This window comes from Staurois parvus, unplaced genomic scaffold (genome assembly GCF_062004578.1).
Source record: "Staurois parvus isolate SC_StPar_1 unplaced genomic scaffold, SC_StPar_1.0 ptg000818l, whole genome shotgun sequence".
Classification (NCBI taxonomy): domain Eukaryota; kingdom Metazoa; phylum Chordata; class Amphibia; order Anura; family Ranidae; genus Staurois; species Staurois parvus.
The window spans coordinates 8,471,940-8,491,518 of record NW_028318614.1 but is presented as its reverse complement, the minus strand read 5'-3'; the positions used below and the strand labels follow the sequence as shown (position 1 = coordinate 8,491,518).

At 41.5% G+C, this 19,579-nt stretch overlaps 1 protein-coding gene across 6 annotated transcripts in view; it reads right to left on the bottom strand.

Annotated features, from left to right (window-relative positions):
* Positions 1–1,813: 1,813 nt before the first annotated feature.
* The window catches only part of RAB3IL1 (RAB3A interacting protein like 1), a 53,589-nt gene continuing 35,823 nt past the window's right edge, over positions 1,814–19,579 (bottom strand). For 5 of the 6 annotated variants that reach the window (XM_089655028.1, XM_089655030.1, XM_089655031.1 and 2 more), the window contains one exon: positions 1,814–17,713. In XM_089655028.1, the coding sequence (XP_089511154.1) occupies positions 17,631–17,713 (83 nt within the window). In that variant the 3' untranslated portion in view covers positions 1,814–17,630. The remainder of the gene's footprint in view (positions 17,714–19,579) is intronic. The other variant, XR_016306576.1, reaches the window with a different exon arrangement.

Below are 19,579 nucleotides of genomic sequence, written 5' to 3'. Positions count from 1 at the left end.
CATGCGCACTTGGGACCCGGCTGTCACGCACACTACAGCCGGGAAGACAGCGCGCCGCTGGATTCTCCTGGCGTGCCCACAGATAAGGCTCGGCGTGCCGGCTGTGGCACGCGTGCCACGGGTTCGCCATCACTGCCCTAAGGAGTGTAGAGGTGTTCACAGCCTTTAGAATCTAGGACATGACAATAGTTCAGGGCTCCATGTGAGAGAGTAGGAAGATCAGGAGGATCCCAATCCTTCCCCAGGATTCAAGGAGGCTACATGGAGTGGCCAGTGTGTGTTTGTCTGCACAATGCAGGAGCGGACAGTGACAGAGCAGCAAGGCGCTGGAAGAGAGTCAAGATACAGAATGTGTACTGGAGCATTGCTGGTCTGGAGAACCAAGGCAACAGGCCTGAGCAGCGGCACTGCTAGAGAGAGCTTCGAGGCTGGAGTCATTTATGTTTGTGTTGATGGTGGAAACCCTTGCTTGGGAAACTGATTCTCTGTATCAACGTTTCTGTTTTATGAATAAATGTGGGCCAGCATGCCCTTAAACAGCATTTCCCGAGATATCAAACTCACTAAAAAGCACTACCACTGAGTGAAAACCCCCAAACCATCACACTACACATCTAATTCTTTGATTTGTCTCTTTTACAAAGGCACTAGAATCGTGTTTCTGCTTTTTTAAGTTGCCACTACAAATAAGAACAAATGCAAGTTTCAAATGTTTATATACAATGAAAATGCAACATCTGCAACTTCCCTCACCAGAACCAACATCTTCTCACTGGCTTCTGCCAAGCGCAAGATCCTTGGCCATGGCCAGGCCAGGATGACATAACCCCCCCTCCGTCTCTCCACATCGTGGTGACGTCATCCAGGATGCTGGGACTTCGGGTACATGTGGTCCCTGCACTGACAGGCATTCTACTCCACTGCTTCCCTCTGAGCGGACGGGCCGTCCATCTTGGAACCTGGCTTCCTAAAGCCACAGGCTGGTTATTTATTTTTTTACCATATGAATTATTAAAGGCACACCTCCATACAAGGTGTATTATTTTTATCACAAAACTACACAGCGCCTGGTTCCTGTTTATACCTCCCACAAACCGATGTGTTTTTACCATGGCAGCAGTGAGTTTTTTCCCCACCAATCATAGTTGACATATACCATTCACTTATTTCCTTTGGGACACATCTGTGCGCTTTTATCCAGACCGTTCTTCCAGGATGACATAACCCCTTGCGCATGCACACAGGACCTAATTCATCTCAGCACCCAACAGATGCTGGAATTGTACACTGATCTGTGCATGCGCAGCTCAGTATACAATGTAAGCAGTTTACGAAGAGGAATGTAAGAACTGTTTTTGCAGATGAGGCAAAACATGTCTCTTCTGCAATTAAAAAGAAAAACTTTCCTGCTAATTTTTAATTACAGTTCTGCTTTAAAGTAGAGCTAAACCTAATCAGTAAAATATCATACAATCTTAACTACATCCATTTTATTTTCAATATATACAAACCTGCAGGCTTCATTAAAAAATACCTGGTGATCCTGCCATGAAGGTCTTTGCTCAGGCACTTCACTTTGCTACCCCTTTAAATCAGCTTCACCAATTATGTGTTAGGTTATGACTGTATACCAGCAACACCTAGTGGACAACGATTGCATTGCATTATGTTCATAAACTGCAGAGAAGCGCTATCAGGCATCTACTGATTGACATTATTCTAGAGAATTCTGATTGGATTCAATTACTTAATGCAATTTAATATTGCAGCAAAGTTGTACATTTTAAAGAAATAAAAAACACTGACAAGTTCATTTTACAAAGAATTCATTTTAATATGATTTCAGAGATCAATACATACTTATGTCCTTCATAACTACATGTTGCATAATACTGGTAAATGAATACTTCACCGTAAGGCTAGCCTGCAGCATTCTACATTTCTTTATAACACAATGTTTAACACTTACATAATACCGACTGATGTTACTGGAAGAACACTGGACATGTCATCCTCTCTGATCAGAAGGTTGTGCTTATTACAATGCTACATAGCCATTTTAAAGGGAATGCGATTTGTGCCAGCAAATGTCCCTCAAATGGAATACATGATGAATCCAAGATGAATGATTGAATTACACAAAAGCTATTTGTTTAGTATATGGCACAAAGCTTTGCAATTTTATTTCTAAGGTTTCATACACAGGCCAAAAAGTTGCACAGAGCTGAATGGCTGGATACACATCAGTGTATTAGTGAAAAGTTCTTTTCTTCAGCAATCCAGCACTTCCACCTCAATACAATCTGCTATGCCAGCTATATCTTCAGCACTCCAGCACTTCCACCTCAATACAATCAGCTACGCCGGCTATATCTTCAGCACTCCAGCACTTCCACTGCAATACAATCTGCTATGCCAGCTATATCTTCACACTCCAGCACTTCCACCTCAATACAATCTGCTATGCCGGCTATATCTTCAGCACTCCAGCACTTCCACCTCAATACAATCTGCTATGCCGGCTATATCTTCAGCACTCCAGCACTTCCACCTCAATACAATCTGCTACGCCGGCTATATCTTCAGCACTCCAGCACTTCCACCTCAATACAATCTGCTATGCTGGCTATATCTTCAGCACTCCAGCACTTCCACCTCAATATAATCTGCTATGCCGGCTATATCTTCAGCACTCCAGCACTTCCACCTCAATACAATCTGCTACACTGGCTATATCTTCAGCACTCCAGCACTTCCACCTCAATACAATCTGCTATGCCGGCTATAACTTCAGCACTCCAGCACTCCCACCTCAATACAATCTGCTATGCCGGCTATATCTTCAGCACTCCAGCACTTCCAGCTCAATACAATCTGCTACGCTGGCTATATCTTCAGCACTCCAGCACTTCCACCTCAATACAATCTGCTATGCTGGCTATATCTTCAGCACTCCAGCACTTCCACCTCAATACAATCTGCTACGCCAGCTATATCTTCAGCACCCCAGCACTTCCACCTCAATACAATCTGCTATGCCGGCTATATCTTCACACTCCAGCACTCCCACCTCAATACAATCTGCTATGCCGGCTATATCTTCAGCACTCCAGCACTTCCAGCTCAATACAATCTGCTACGCTGGCTATATCTTCAGCACTCCAGCACTTCCACCTCAATACAATCTGCTACGCCAGCTATATCTTCAGCACCCCAGCACTTCCACCTCAATACAATCTGCTATGCCGGCTATATCTTCACACTCCAGCACTCCCACCTCAATACAATCTGCTATTCCGGCTATATCTTCAGCACTCCAGCACTTCCACCTCAATACAATCTGCTATGCTGGCTATATCTTCAGCACTCCAGCACTTCCACCTCAATACAATCTGCTATGCTGGCTATATCTTCAGCACTCCAGCACTTCCACCTCAATACAATCTGCTATGCTGGCTATATCTTCACACTCCAGCACTTCCACCTCAATACAATCTGCTACGCTGGCTATATCTGCAGCACTCCAGCACTTCCACCTCAATACAATCTGCTACGCCGGCTATATCTTCAGCACTCCAGCACTTCCACCTCAATACAATCTGCTACGCCGGCTATATCTTCAGCACTCCAGCACTTCCACCTCAATACAATCTGCTACGCCGGCTATATCTTCAGCACTCCAGCACTTCCACCTCAATACAATCTGTTACGCCGGCTATATCTTCAGCACTCCAGCACTTCCACCTCAATACAATCTGCTACGCCAGCTATATCTGCCCCTGCAGACCCATTCATTTTCATCAATTTCCCTGACTAGGGTCCAAAGCCACACACATAAGAGATGAGATTCAGCATTTGGAGGGTATACAGGCAATAAAGTGATAATAAACCCAAAAATGTAATATATTGCAGTCTATCAATCCTTACATGTGATGGCTGCATTAGTTTTCTTTTTTAGGCTTTTTTCCCTTTATTTCCACTTGGTAATCCGCCCATTAACACACTTTCTGTATTGGAGAGTCTCAACTCTATAAAGGAGTAACAGTGACAGCAGCATTGTCAGTCTGGGGAGAGGGTAGTGTTAGATGGACTAACAGATTTAGATGAACTTTGACTAAGGCTAGGTTCACACCTATGCAGGTGGCGTTTGAGCATTTCTGCATTGCGTTTTGCATTGCGTTTTGCCATGTTTTTGATGTGTTTTGCGAGGAGGGTTTTTTTTTTTAATTTTTCTTGTTGCTAGGCAGATTTAAAATGCAAAATGCATCAAAAACATGCAAAAACGCAGCAAAAAAGGACTACATGTTTTACTGCAGCATTTCCATTGAAGTCTATAGAACCAAATCGCAACTTATTGCATTAAAAAAAGTCCCTGACCCTTTCCAAAAAATGTACTGGGTGAAAATGTCACTTGGAAATCATGTTAAATGAACTGTACTACGTTTCTGTAAAACGGAAAACGCTGTGGAAAACGCTTAGGTGTGAACCTGGGGTAACACATTGAAGCTGAACTCCAGCTAACACTGTAGACATCATGCACACTGGGTGTTTGGCCATCTCTCCTAGATGCCTTTCCTCCTCGCAGCAGAGTTTTGGCAGAAAAAAAGCTTGATGCTTGTAAACATAACTCGTTTAAGTGCCTCAAGTGCTTGGGTGTTAAATCATTTCAATGGCCAGAATGATAATTTATTCCAGCCATTGACATAATGAATGCTCAAACTGTAAATGTGCTTAGCATTTACATGCGTTTAGATGCATTTACACATTTTTAGGCTTGTCTGCCAAAACACTGCTGCTCCTGGATGCACTGGCAGTGTTTTTTTTATGCCTCTGAATGCCCCTGCCTGTCATTGGACACATAGGCTAATATGGAAGGGACTTTTAGAGACAGAAAAGAAAATGCCAGACTCCCCTAACAACATCATTAACCCCTTCACGCCGGCACCTCCCGGCCCTTTAAGGGTTCCAGAAGCTGGGAGGTCGGGCAGGGTTCAAGGTCATGTGACCGCCGTGACGTGCCGTCACGGTGGTCACATGATCGGGACAGGTTCCAATCAAAAGAGGAGATCGGGACCTTTCCATGAGTACCGGACATGTGTGCTAGGAGCGCGCAGGGCACGCGCTCTCAGCACATATGTCCTTTTTTAATAGAACGCAAATGTGCAGCCGCTCGGCGTCTAGGCCCAGATGCCGGGAGGCCGCACATTTATGTGCAGCTGGCGAGAAGAGGTTAAAAATGTCCAGTGTGCAGGACTTATAGGGAGCTACACAAACATTTTTTTTTTTGCTTTTGGAACAAAGATTTTACATAAATGAATAAAAGCTAATCACTATAAGCACCCCTGTCAGTGGTAAATGGTTTTACTCAACCCTCTAACTGACACTTTTGTTGGACAACTTGATCTGTTAAAGTAAGTTGAAAAATAACAGACTTACTGACTGGATCACCAGGTGAATATAAAGGGATCAAAGTCTAAAAAAAGAAAACAAATTCTCCACCACATCTAAGAATTTGCAGCTGCTACATATGACATTTTTGGTTTTTAGTATCAATACTCTACCTGAAGTAGCTACTTATCATTCATGCACAAGATTGACCATACACTACTCAGCTCTTGCAAATGGCATGACTGATTTGAGCATTGCTAGGGGCAGTAAGGTACATTAGTAGTTCTGATGCAGTTGACATGACAATGTTTATTTCAGCATGCTACCAAATCTATTGTGATGGGTTGTCTATCAATTCCATTTCCAAAAGAAAAGTCCACAATCTTATCACAGCTGTCATGCTAAAAAAGAGTATTGCACCAAGTCAGGAGTGGCAGGAGCACCAATGGTAGATGCGGGGTGACTTTTAGGAAGTCCTGCCTGTCTTTGCTAACCTAAAGCTCAAAAAGCTCTACATCACCAAAAAAATCTAAACTTCAAAATGTGTGATCTGATATGAAATAGGCAATATAATGTCAGGAAAGGTAATCCATGAAGGCCTTTATATTATCAAAGAGCAGCTACTGCCTCTATCAGCAACAATGACCGAATGACATATGCAGGAGGAAAAGCTAACATTTAGCCCTGGTTCACAGCGAATGCAGCTTTGGAATCACATTACTTCAGTGACATTTCAAAGCCGCAAATCAGTGCAACTTCATGTGCGGCTTGCCGAGATCTGTGTGACTTCATGCACAAATGTCAATGCAAGTTGCACGCAGGGGCGGACTGACAACTCATGGGGCCTCCGTGCAATAGGGGATCATGGGGTCCCTGTGTCTTTGCCCACACTCAAAAAGCCTATAAAAAAGGTACCAGGGGCATTTCATGGGGCCCCCTACTGACCCCGGGCCCTTGGGCAGTGCCCGAGTGCTCGAATGGTCAGTCAGCCCCTGATTGCACGTGAAATTATAAAAAATAGTGTAGAAACCTCTTTCAAAGTCGGTGCAACTCTGAGTCGCACCGATTTGAACAGCTCCATAGCCACAAATAGGGTGCGACTTGTCGTGCGACTTTGATCTGTCACGTTGCACCGATGTGAACCAGGGCTTAATGGGTTGCTATGAGTCTCATTGCCATGGGCGCTATTTTATTAAATAAAACCCAAACACATAAATCCACAACCATTATTTTAGCTCGTGACATTTTCGCATCATGTGCTCAGTTTACAAAAATAAATACTGCATGACGTGAGACAGATATTTTTCCATGTGAAAAAAACGTTTAAAGTGATATTAAACCCAAAAGCAAAAATGTCCTATATTACAGCATATCAATCCTTAGATGTGGTAGCTGCATTCGTTTTCTTTTTTTTTAAACTTTCCCCCTCTATTTTGACCTGGTGATCTGACCAGTAACACATTTCCTGTGTTAGAGTGCCACCACTCTGGATGAAGGAGCACAGGGGCAACTTTGGACAGCAGTATTGTAAGTAGGGGAGTGTTAAATGTACTGGCAGGATCAGGGGTGGACTGACAACTCATGGGGCCCCCGGGCAATAGGGGATTATGGGACCCCTGTGTCCTCACCCACACTCACAAAAGCCTATGAAAAAGCCAATGAAAGGTACCAGGGGCATCTCATGGGGCCCCCAACTAACCCCGGGCCCTCGGGCAGTACCCGAGTACTTGAATGGTCAGTCCGCCCCTGGGCAGGATTAGATACACTAACAAATTGAAGCCAAACTTCAGCTAACACTTTATAATCAGTCACAGCTAACAGTTTTTTTTCCTTTTGGGATAAAGGTTTTACATAAATAAATAAAAGCTGAACATTGTAAGCACCCTTGCCAGTGTTAAATGGTTTGTCCAATCCCTGTAAAAAGATACATCTGGAAGAGAGCTTGTTCTTTTGAAAAAACAACAGACTTACTGGCTGCATCATCAGATGGAAATAGAAGAAAGTCTTAAAAAGAAATGAATGCAGCCATCACATCTAAGAATTGGTAAGCTGCAATTTAATAAATATTTGCTTGTGGGTTTATTAACGCTTTACCTATTACAATTCTCCATGTCTTGCAAATCAGTATTATATTGGGGTTGGGTATCTTCTCTCCACCTGGATGGGCTTCTTTTTCTTCTATAGTAAAACTGACCAGACTGTAGCAATATTGCAACATTTCTACATGCAGAATACTGCACAATATTGATGATCCATACCGTAAACTCAGCAGATGTGTGCAATAAAGGAAAAATCGACCAGTAAAATTAAAGCTGAAATCTGGGGTAACCAATTATTAACTAAACTTTTGCAAGCTGGCCATACACCAGTAGAATGTTCAAAAATTTTCATTTTTTGAACATTTATTAGATTTTCTAATGGTTACTGGAGTCAGATCGATGTTCATTTTGACCCTCATGATTAGAAAATTTGAAGGCACAAGAAAGAAAGTATTTCTCAAACAAATTTCTAACAGTAAATGTGTTTTTTGTCTAGGAAATTCCATTCATACCAAAATCAAATGTTAAAAACAAAATGGAATTTTAAATTTTAAATGGGATTCAAATGACATTCAAATCTCTGATGGCATTATTGAATGTACTAACAAGATTTTTTTATGTGACCGTTTGTTTGAACATCTAACAGTGTTTGGCCAGCTTAAATCTTCATATATTCATGCAGTTATCGTTTGACTTAGTAGAGCTGTTTAATAAGCCTAGCAATCAAGTAAAGTGTAGTAACCCAGAGCAACCAGCCTTTCAACAGCTAGTAGCCTGAACAATAAAATAGTTTTGTTGATTGACTGCTATTGGTCTTCGCACTCTGCACATTTTTACTCAAAGTTTTGGAGTGCCTGTCAGATGAATCCTGGGACTCCAATTTATTATCTACATTTTATACATAGGCAGTACATGATGTCCACATTTAACTTTCATGCACATTGTAAACTATTGGAGTGTTACAGTGGATATAAAAAGTCTACACACCCCTGTTAAAATGTCAAGTTTCTGTGATGTAAAAAAAATGAGACAAAGATAAATCATTTCAGAACTTTTTCCACCTTTAGGGCTCGTTCACACTTGACTGTTTTACCAACTCTTGCCAAACGCCCCTATAGCGTTTGGCAAGTGTTGGTCTGGCGTTTGCGGAGCTTTTTTTAACGCTCGGCAAACGCTCCGCAAACACCTTATGCGTGGTTCAGCGGCGGTTGCTAGGCGTTTGCCGAGCGTTAAATATGCCCCACAAACGCCTATAATGAAGTTTGAATGGTGTTACCGCTCCGCAACCGCACCGCAAATGCCGGCGGAGCGTTTGCGGAGCGGCACCATAGACGCTTCAACACCTCCTGACTCGACCAGAGGTATCCGTTTTGCCGCGACGCTAACACTCCCGTTAGAACAGCACCATGTGCTGCAATGCGCAGAATTGTCCGAGGCATTTGAGAAGCGGTAAAAACGCTTCCCAAACGCCTTTCTGCAGCCTGCACACAACGCTAGTGTGAACGTAGCCTTAATGTGACCTATAAACTGCACAACTCAAATGAAAAACAAACTGAAATCTTTTAGGGGGGGGAGTAAACATAAAAAACTAAAATAATTTTGTTGCATAAATGTACACACCTTCTTATAACTGGGGACGTAGCTGTGTTCAGAATTAAGCAATCACATTCAAAATCATGTTAAATAGGAGTCAGTACACACCTGCCATCATTTAAAATGCCTCTGAATAATCCCACATAAAGTTCAGCTGTTCTAGTGGGTTTTTCCTGACATTTTTTAGTCACATCCTACAGCAAAAGCCATGGTCCGCAAAGAGCTTCCAAAACATCAGATGGATCTCACTGTTAAAATGTATCAGTCAGGAGAAGGGTACAAAAGAATTTCCAAGGTATTAGATATACCATGGAACACAGCGAAGACAATCATCAAGGGGAGAAAATATGGTGCAACAGTGACATTACCAAGAACTGGGCGACCCTCCAAAATTGATGAAAAGACGAGAAGAAAACTGGTCTGGGAGGCTGCCAAGAGGCCTACAGCAACATTAAAGGAGCTGCAGGAATATCTGGCAAGTACTGGCTGTGTGGTACATGTGACAACAATCTCCCATGTTCTTCATATGTCTGGGCTATGGGGTAGAGTGGCAAGACGGAAGCCTTTTCTTATGAAGAAAAACATCCAAGCCCGGCTAAATTTTGCAATACAACATCTGAAGTCTCCCAAAAGCATGTGGGAAAATGTGTTATGGTCTGATGAAACCAAGGCCTACCTTTTTGGCTATAATTCCAAAAGATATGTTTGGCACAAAAACAACACCGCACATCACCAAAAGAACACCATACCCACAGTGAAGCATGGTGGTGGCAACATCATGCTTTGGGGCTGTTTTTTGTTCAGCTGGAACTGGAGCCTTAGCCAAGGTAGAGGGAATTATGAACAGTTCCAAATACCGGTCGATATTGGCACAAAACCTTCAGGCCTCTGTTAGAAAGCTGAACATAAAGAGGAACTTCATCTTTCAGCATGACAACGTCCCAAAGCATACATCCAAATCAACAAAGGAATGGCTTCACCAGAAGAAGATTAAAGTTTTGGAATGGCCCAGCCAGAGCCCAGACCTGAATCCGATCGAAAATCTGTGGAGTGATCTGAAGAGGGCTGTGCACAGGAGATGCCCTCGCAATCTGACAGATTTGGAGTGCCTTTGCAAGGAAGAGTGGGCAAATATTGCCAAGTCAAGATGTGCCATGCTGATAGACTCATACCCAAAAAGACTGAGTGCTGTAATAAAATCAATAGGTGCTTCAACAAAGTATTAGTTTAAGGGTGTGCACACTTATGCAACCATATTATTTTGTTGTACAGTTTATAGGTTATATTAAAGGTGGAAAAAATTCTGAAATTATTTATTTTTGTCTCATTTTTTCTACATCACAGAAACCTGACATTTTAACAGGGGTGTGTAGATATTTTATATCCACTGTATATATCCTGAAAATTAATTAAATGCTGGGGAGGGGATACATATTCCGTAAATAATCTATTTAATCTCAATTAAATACATAAGAATATTTTTAAATACCTGAAATATTGTATCTCAGGATGTGTTTTAAAGTCGATATAAACTCAATCACTAAAATTTCATAGCTTTACATGTTAATATGATTTCAAAAATTGATTTAAATCTTTTTTGAATATCATATGATATAAGATCTGTGTTCAAGTACTTCCTGTTAAAGGGTGACAACTGGCTCCAAACGTGCTCCTGCGTTGTTACCTTGTGCCCTTGGTGGTGACTACAAACATCCATGCCAACACACATGGCGCAGGCATGGTCCACTGTTGTCGCCATCAGAAAGTTAGTCAAAGACATTGACAGGCAGTAGGAGTAAGTGCATGTAGACAGGAAGTGGCTGAAAATGGCTAAAGGGGTATCTACAGCACTGAGATGCAAAGAAAAAGGTGAAACAGTACTTTATAATGCAACCATATTAGAAAATGTATCTATTTAGAGTTTGAATCTACTTTGAGCATCCTGGGAGTCATGCTGGGAGTCCATATACATACAGTGTAATTCTGAGACAGCTCACCCTCAGGGTGCAATGAGTTGCAAAAACATACAAAGCTTGCTTACTTGGAATCAGAAGCATGCTCATATACAGGTAGTGTACAAAAGGGTCCCACAGCATTTGCTGCACAGTTACACAATGGCTGCATAATCTCATAATCACTATTCCATATATACATAGAGCAGGGGCGGACTGACAACTCATGGGGCCCCCGGGCAATAGGGGATCATGGGGCCCTCGTGTCCTCTCCCACACCCAAAAAAGCCTATGAAAAAGCCAATGAAAGGTACCAGGGGCATCTCATGGGGCCCCCCACTGACCCTGGGCCCTCGGGCAGTGACCGAGTGTTCGAATGGTCAGTCTGCCCCTGACATAGAGTATATGTGTATATATATATATATATATATATATATATATATATATATATATATAAAAACACAGGTTCCACTGTGTGTGTAGTGCTATGAGAAGATTGTATCCATGTTTTCTAAAAGTATCTATAATTACATTTATTGCACTGTTGTATTGAAGAGAACCTGTTAGTTCGAAGCCCAATAACTCCTTTGGCTGTGTGCACATTGTCTTTGTGTCTTGCACTTAGAATTTGCATAGTAACACTACTACAGACTATAGTTTCTAGAGCAGATGGGTAAGAGAAGACATGAAAATCAGAGTTTATTTTGTCTAGCTACATGTTAAGGCCAGATCACACTGCTGCAGTGTGTTGCACAGGCACATTAAAGTGAGTTATATCATGTGTTAAGTCGGGCTATCAACACATGGCATCCAGGTTTTAATGGACTAGCGCCAAAGGTTTTTGTCTTTCCCAATGCAGTGCAATTCTGCACACAAATTATTTACATCCGTGTGTTGTGGTGCTCTAAAATTTATGTGCGTTGCCGTACACTGGAGATAAATGTTGGGGTGCCACTCAAAATAAATTGCACTGCAATGCAGCATACTTTGTAGCTCAGCTTGCAAAAACGATCAGCAAAATGTGCATTTTGTGGGATTTTATGCACAGGTATGAATCTGGCCTAGCATAGTTACATAGTTAGTCTGGCTGAAAAAAGACAAAAGTCCATCCAGTTCAACCACCAAAAAACAAAAAAAAGTTATAATCCTATACCCACAGTTGATCCAGAGGAAGGCAAAAGAACCCAGCAAAGCACGATCCAATTTGCTCCTGCAGGGGAAAACATTCCTTCCTGTTTATCTGAGAGGCAATCGGATATTCCCTGGATCAACTTTAAATGTTAGTATCCAGTTATATTGTCTGTATCTAGGAAAGAATCCAGGCCTTTTTTAGCAGGAGTGATACAATCTAGAAGTGTGGGGTTTCTTGGAGAGGTAACAAGATTCTCTATGGAGGAAGTAAAAGACACCAGTACCTCTTTGTCTGCGATAGTGCACAGTAGGAGCTCTGTATATAGAGAAAATAATGGGACTTACCACCACCTAATCATATGTGATCATAGGGGTTACTGACACCTATAGTGACCCCACTGGCTGTTCTCCAAGATAATAGATCAAACTGTTCTTCCAGGCACTAGACAAGGAAGAACTCAGTTTTAATTAAAACTCTAGATATGGTATTCACACTTTCCATCAAATATTGTTAATGGCACCACAACACATACAAGTCTAGAAAAGGGAAACCACTCGTCGTGGGAGCAGATTTTTTATGATTTGGGTTTCCTCCACTATAACATACAAAGGAGGAGAAAGAGCCACACAGTAACATAAAGAATCAAATTTGGATGCATGTGCCTGGCATCACATCACTGTATGGTGCGGTAGTGAAGTGGGGTCAGAGAAAGGAACCAGTGACAGCCAAGGGGGACCATGGAGACTAATACTCCCAATAGTGTCAGTCTTCTATTATTGTGTGGCATGGGCAGCAAGAGAGGTAAGCGGCCTCTTTTTTCTAGGTGTGGGCTTTTCTGAATTACTTTTCAACACTTTACAGTCTCTTTAAGGGGGTCAGTCTACCCAAAAGAAATATTTTATTGCAGGAGCCCAATGGGCTGAGTTAGTCCCTGACTTTTTATCTCTCTATATTTTGAAAACGCCGAATGCAACATCTTCCTACCATAGTGCCTGTCAACCTAGGAGTTTTAGGTGTCTACACCCACCTCCTGTTTCATTCCGTGTGATGTTAAATAAATATAAAAAATATAATTGGAAAGTGAGACATTCTTATAATGGCCACACTAGGCATTCAGACCCAAGAACACAGCAAAAGATCGCACCTGAAGATGCCCAACTGATATAAGGTATTGTCAGCTGGTTTAAAGAATACTTTAATTTGTAAACAATGTCCATAAATACTGAAATATCCAATTTGCCTTAATATATTTGCATATAGGACCTACTAGAGCCAGTCTCAGGCCTACATAAGATAAGATATGACAGAATACATAGAACTGCTAATGCTACAACATGTGAAAGCATGCCACATAAAGTCCCATGTTTTAGGAGCACCCACTTTTCACAATGCCCACCAATCACTGTGGCACAATGGCACCCCTTGTTTTTTTTTATTTATCCCGCAGAAGTCCCTCCCTATCAAAAAAGGGTTAGTTGGTTTTGTTTGCCTCCACGCCAAAGATTCCCAGGTATCCCCTGGCTACTAAGCACCCATCTAACAAGTTCTCCTCAAAGCTGGAGTTTAGCTAAAAAAAGTCAAAGCAGCTTTAGTCACATCACGTACCTGTAATGAAGGATGTCCCATGTTTTGCAGGCTGCTGAATCCTGGATAAATCTTCACTTCAAGAATGTCCCATCCTCTTCCTGACTCTGAATTTCCATTGCTGCTATGGTAATAACTTCAGGTTTTCATTCAGAATAGCAGCACAGATGGTCCAATGGGGACACAGCCGCTCCATTCTCCACCTCCATTGAGAAAAGTTCTTTCACTGACATGATCTGTGAATGAAGGAGATAATTCTGTGATTGATCAGACTCTCCTCCATTCACTGATCTTGTTACAGGCAGTGTAATCAATGAAAAAACTTTTTTCAGTGGAGAAGGAGGAAGTGCCTCCATCAGACCATCTGTACTGCTGTTCTGCCTGAAGACCCAAAGATGTTAACTACTACAGAAGTACAGAGACAGGAAGAGGATGGGGCATCTGTGCAGTGAAATTTTTTCCAGGATCCTGCTGCCTAAACAATGTGGGACATTCTTCATTACATGTAAGTGATGAAACTAAAACTGTAGCTATTTTTTTTTGGCTAAACTTCAGCTTTAACAGTACATTAGCAAAGAGCATGAATATCCTTAAAATGCCATGCATTTTACCTGCGACAGTAATCAATGGAACTGGATTACTAGTGACACACGTGAATAGATCTCTGTTAAATTTGGAACATACCACATGCAAGCTCCAGCATAAATCCAAGACATTTATGAGCATATGGAAACAATTCATTGCTGTTATTACTATGTCTTGTAAGCACCTCATCAAGTTTTGCATGAGATACACTATAATACTAATGTGGAATTAGTTATATCCAGTTATATTGTAGGGATTTATCCAAAAACATGCAACAATTCAGAATGTCCAGTAAGTCACAGCAAACCATTGGAGATCAGCTGCCACTCTACTGTATATAATACACTAAAGATGATTCTCAATTGGATGCTGTGGCAACATAAAGTTTTGAGACTTGAAACTTCCTAAGGTTCCTTTCATTTTTTGAATTTCTGTTATCTCCATCAGAAACATTGTTAAACCATCAAAACATTCTTTACAAAGTCATACTGCTATAAAGGCATTTCCACTGCAAAATTGTCTGTTCTCAAAAGAATAATATATTAAAGCTCAATACCAGCCCAAAGTTTTTTTTTTGTTTTAGATAGCATGGAGAAGTGTTAGAACCACAGCTACATTTTTACTGCTGGCTATGTCCCTGTTATGGAGATTTTTTATGTTCCAGGGCATGAGAGTGCCATTGTCCCCAGTGTGTCCAAGTGAGGACACAGACATCAATTACATCTATCAAGCCAGCTGCAGGAATGACCCCACAATCTTTGAAAGTTATCTCTTCAAAGTTCTACATTTCAAGTATTCCCATCTCCTGGAAGTTTGAATTACTGATGAAGGGCCTCCATGAACCCCCCAAACTTGTCAATAAACAGACTTTCTCACTTTTTTTAAGAGCATAAAATCTTGGTTGAGATTTTAATCTTTCCCAAACGGGGAAAGGTTAAAAACAGATTTTGTCTGAAGTTGACATTTAGGACTGCCACATTTTTCCAACCTGAATATTACACGCATTAGTCTTTGTGTTTAATCAGAAAAAAGACCTGATTCCCTATAGCAAAAATCAAGGGAAACCCGGGGTTATTGATTAACAGACAACAAAATTTAAGCATGTGTAAAGATAAGACTTTTTTTTAGCTTTAGATAGAATAGGGAAGGGTTAGACTTTATAAAGTTTTTAATGCCATCTTTGTCCTAGCTGGAGAGATTCACTCCTCTACTTGTCATTCTGGCTTTTGCAACCATGACATAAGAGGAGGGAAATTCACAATTTTAGGCGTTATCACCAGGTGAGGGTAAATCATACAAAGGTGACACCTGTTCTGGTGACAACTGTCTTACAGGGTAATACCCTCCACTTTGGAGAGATTGCTTCTCATTTCTTGATGACAGGGCAGAAGTGTTCTCCAACACAAAAAAGTGAATCTCCGTAACAGGACACAGACAGCTACAAAAGGAGTGACATGGGTTTTTATGCTTCCCTACTCTTTGTAACACAAAAAAGTGTTTTACTTTTCATACACTTTAAAGATTAGTTCCAAGAAACATGGAAACGGGATGTTTAATTGGGGCCTCTCTATCAAGCAACATAGCATGGCCACCATATTTTAAAGCTCCTATGTAATCAATAGTGGGGGCATGTAATCAATAGTGGGGGCACAACCAGGGGCGGACTGACAACTCATGGGGCCCCTGGGCAATAGGGGATCATGGGGCCCCTGTGTCCTTGTCCAAACTCAAAAAAGCCTATGAAAAAGGTACCAGGGGCATCTCATGGGCCCCCTACTGACCCCGGGCCCTCGGGCAGTGCCCGAGTTTCCAAATGGTCAGTCCGCCCCTGGGCACAACTACATAACTACTTCTTACATTACTCGTATAATGACTGTCTGATCACAGAGCACCACTGTACAGCAATGCTGCAATGCCAGATTTTAGTAACAGGCGAAATCTGTCATTTAGAGTCTTTTCCCAGGAAAGCTGAGGGGTAGACCCCCTTCTGGTCGCTATATGATAAGGTGACCAGACATCTATGGTTTCCAGAGATAGTCCCCAATTTTAGAGGGCTGTTCAATCTTGGGGAAAAAAACTCAAATTTCGCCCCTAATTAAAACAGTGTGTCCCTGATTTCTTTCCAGTGGTATCAATGGCATCCCTAGTCCAGGGGGCTTCAGTGAAATCCATCTTAGCAACATTTCTGTGACTGACCTGGAGCTGGAGGGAAGGGAGGGGTATGTCTGTTCTTGGCTGTATCTAGGGATATTGACGATGTCACATGCCAATATTACATGGTGTGGGAGGTAAGGATATAGATTATTTGCCGCCTTGCTCTTGCTTGTGAAGATGAAGTGCAGTACACACCTTAATCCTGAGCAAAGCAGGCTCAGGTGTTATTAAATCATAGCCCTTTAAGCCCCTGCCACTCTTTGTCCATGCCCAATATATTGTGTGGTGCACTCTGCATGCTGCTATTGACCCCTCCCCCTGCTCTGCCTCTGTCTCACCCAATAAAAGGGTATGGTCAATAGGGTGTCCCCAAATTTCATTTTGAAAATCAGGTCTCCTTACTATATAAATGGTCCCAAACAAACATGGAATGTCCTGTTGTCCCGTAAACCCTGTTTAACCCTCTACAGCCAATAATTGTGTGCCTTAAAGTGAATCTGTGAGGTTCGAAATATGTAAGTTGCTATAGCTGACTTATTTTTAAAGGGGCAGGCTATACCATCCTTAACCTGGCTCCAATACCTAGTGAGCCACTGACTCCATCTCAGCATACAGAACATAAAATCTGAAAAGTCTGAGTCCAGGTTAGTGACTATGTAATGATGCAAGGTTAAGGGATGACAACCCTGGATCTCATATATTTCAAAACAGGTCAGAATAACAGTCTGCATTTTTCTGTAATCTTTGGTTCCCTTTAAAATAATAATAATATGGTTGTCTGAACTATGGCACATTTAACATCGTCACATGATTCCCATCAGTTGAGACCAAAAAAAATACCAGCGTTCCAACGTGAAAAAGTCTAGTCATACAATGGTCCTGTCTGCTAGTGTATGTGGCCATTACTGTTTCTGTTGTGTCTCTCATGACCTTGAAAATCTGGTTATGTGTGCTTTGACCATGCTGGTGTTTAGCCTCTCTTGACCTTTGTAAACAAGCCCTAATGTATAAATGGCTGTGTGCTCATTTTATCATCATGGGTGGAGTACCATTTGTGAAGTGTCCACACACAGAAGCTGTGAAATCTCAGATGTGTTTTCAGAAGCACTCGCACACTTCTGTTCTCCGTTATTAATGGATCCCACAGCAGCAAAATAGTATATCTGTGTATTGGTCATTTACGTTGTCCTTGCGCTGGAATCGCTAAGATTCAATGACGTAGAAGCCAAGTTTTGCCACTGACATCTCACGGCGAAGTCTCATGATCTCCCAGAATATAAGCTCAGCTGTGGGGTAACAGAGAAAATAGGTTATCTGTAGAAGATATGCTCTGTTATTTTACTGCAGTACACATGGAGGGGGCTACTTATAAAAATATTTCTTGCATGAATACTTCTAAACAAAATGTTTCCCTAATTTTTCTACGAGATTAATGCCTACAATGTCAGCTTCATCTAGTGGCCAAGGTGCAGTATAGCTTTCAGAAATACCTCAATGCGAAAACTTTACCAGATATTGGCCACTAGATGATGATGATGGAATTAAAGGATATGTTCACCTTCTGAACATGTTACATATTACACCCATATTTAGGGTGTAACATGTAACATGTTCAGCATCAGTCCCCTCCCCCCTTCCTTGTGGCAGCGAGCTGTGGGCCTTCTCCTCGTACTTGCAGCCACAATTCAAAGAGATCCCTGTAAATCAATGAACTACAAGTACCAACAGCCTTTGCAGCTGTCAGCTTGTAGTTCTCAATTAACTACCATGGCACTATTGAGCACTGTGGTAGTTCATTGATTCTTCCTGTCAGTGTAAAACTGCCTACAATGTACGGGCAGACAGATTACACTGGCAGTCTGCAGGAGATTGCTGGTGATCGCTGGTGCAGTGCTTTCTAGGCTCCTAAAACACAAAATAGCAAATGCACATTTTTTTACCTAGAAAAAGATAAGTATTTATAATGTATGTCTATAAATAGAACCTAAAAATGAAACTTCACTATATATTTTGTTGTATAAAAAGATTATTTTAGATTGTAAGATCTAACAAGCAGGACCCTCTGATATCTCCGGTACTGAATCGTATTGGAACTGTACTGTTTTGATGTGCACACGGTTGGCTCTATATAAATCCTGTAAAATAATAATAATTTAGTACACAAGAAAAGTAGAATTATAGCAGAGCAGACTATGCGACTGCTAAAGGGCCCTGAAACACTCTGGCCTTTCTTCAGGTGATCGGAGTTACAGTTCTATTCTGTGCATCAGATTGCTGTAAGTGTAATATAGTGTTCTTTATAGTTTTAAAATTTTGGCCAGTTCCTGCTGAATAGTCCACAATTTGAGCCCTGGGTGGCCTTGCAAGTTCAAGACAAAAGTAATTTTAAAAATCAACTGAGCTAGGTAATCAAATTGCCTATTAGATGCAGTCACTGTTTGGGTATTCAGGCAGTCGCAAGCGTCGTGACTACCTAAATAAAGCAGCCAGCAAGGGACAATCCTCCATCTACGCTGTTTACAGTGAATGGGGGATCAATTGATCTTTCTCTCGTTCAGCCTGTAGGCTAGCTTACCAGGCAACCACCATCTTCAAAAGCGGTTGTCCATAATTTATGCCTCTGCATTTTCTTCAAATGATAAGCACACTATAAATACACCTTAGTTCCTTTAATAAACCTAGGAAAATAAAGCAAGTTTGCAAACATAACTTTTTTCTGTCAGTTTAGATTTCCTCCTGATTTTATCAGCAGAGTCACACAACTCCTGACATCCCTTTATATCAGTGGTGGTCAAGTTAATTAATGTAGAAGATCTCAGGTCCAGTCCCTGACATCACCAAACTGTTGCCCATAAAATTAATTGAGTGTAATGCAGCATGCATATATGCAACCGAAGAGACTACAGGCATAGTCACTGTTGGTAACTGAGAACATACTTTAGGAGACAGTCACAGACTGGAGACACATTACAAGAGACTGCTAGAGGCCACTGCGATTACAGTCCCTTTACAAATCAATGTCCCTACATTTCTGCGTTCTATGGCTTGTGCCACATTTGATATTTCTGTCAGCAAGATCCATTATAAAAGATCAGAAGAGAAAAAATAAAAATAGATGGGCAGAACAGAATAAAATAAGATAGTGTGAAAGA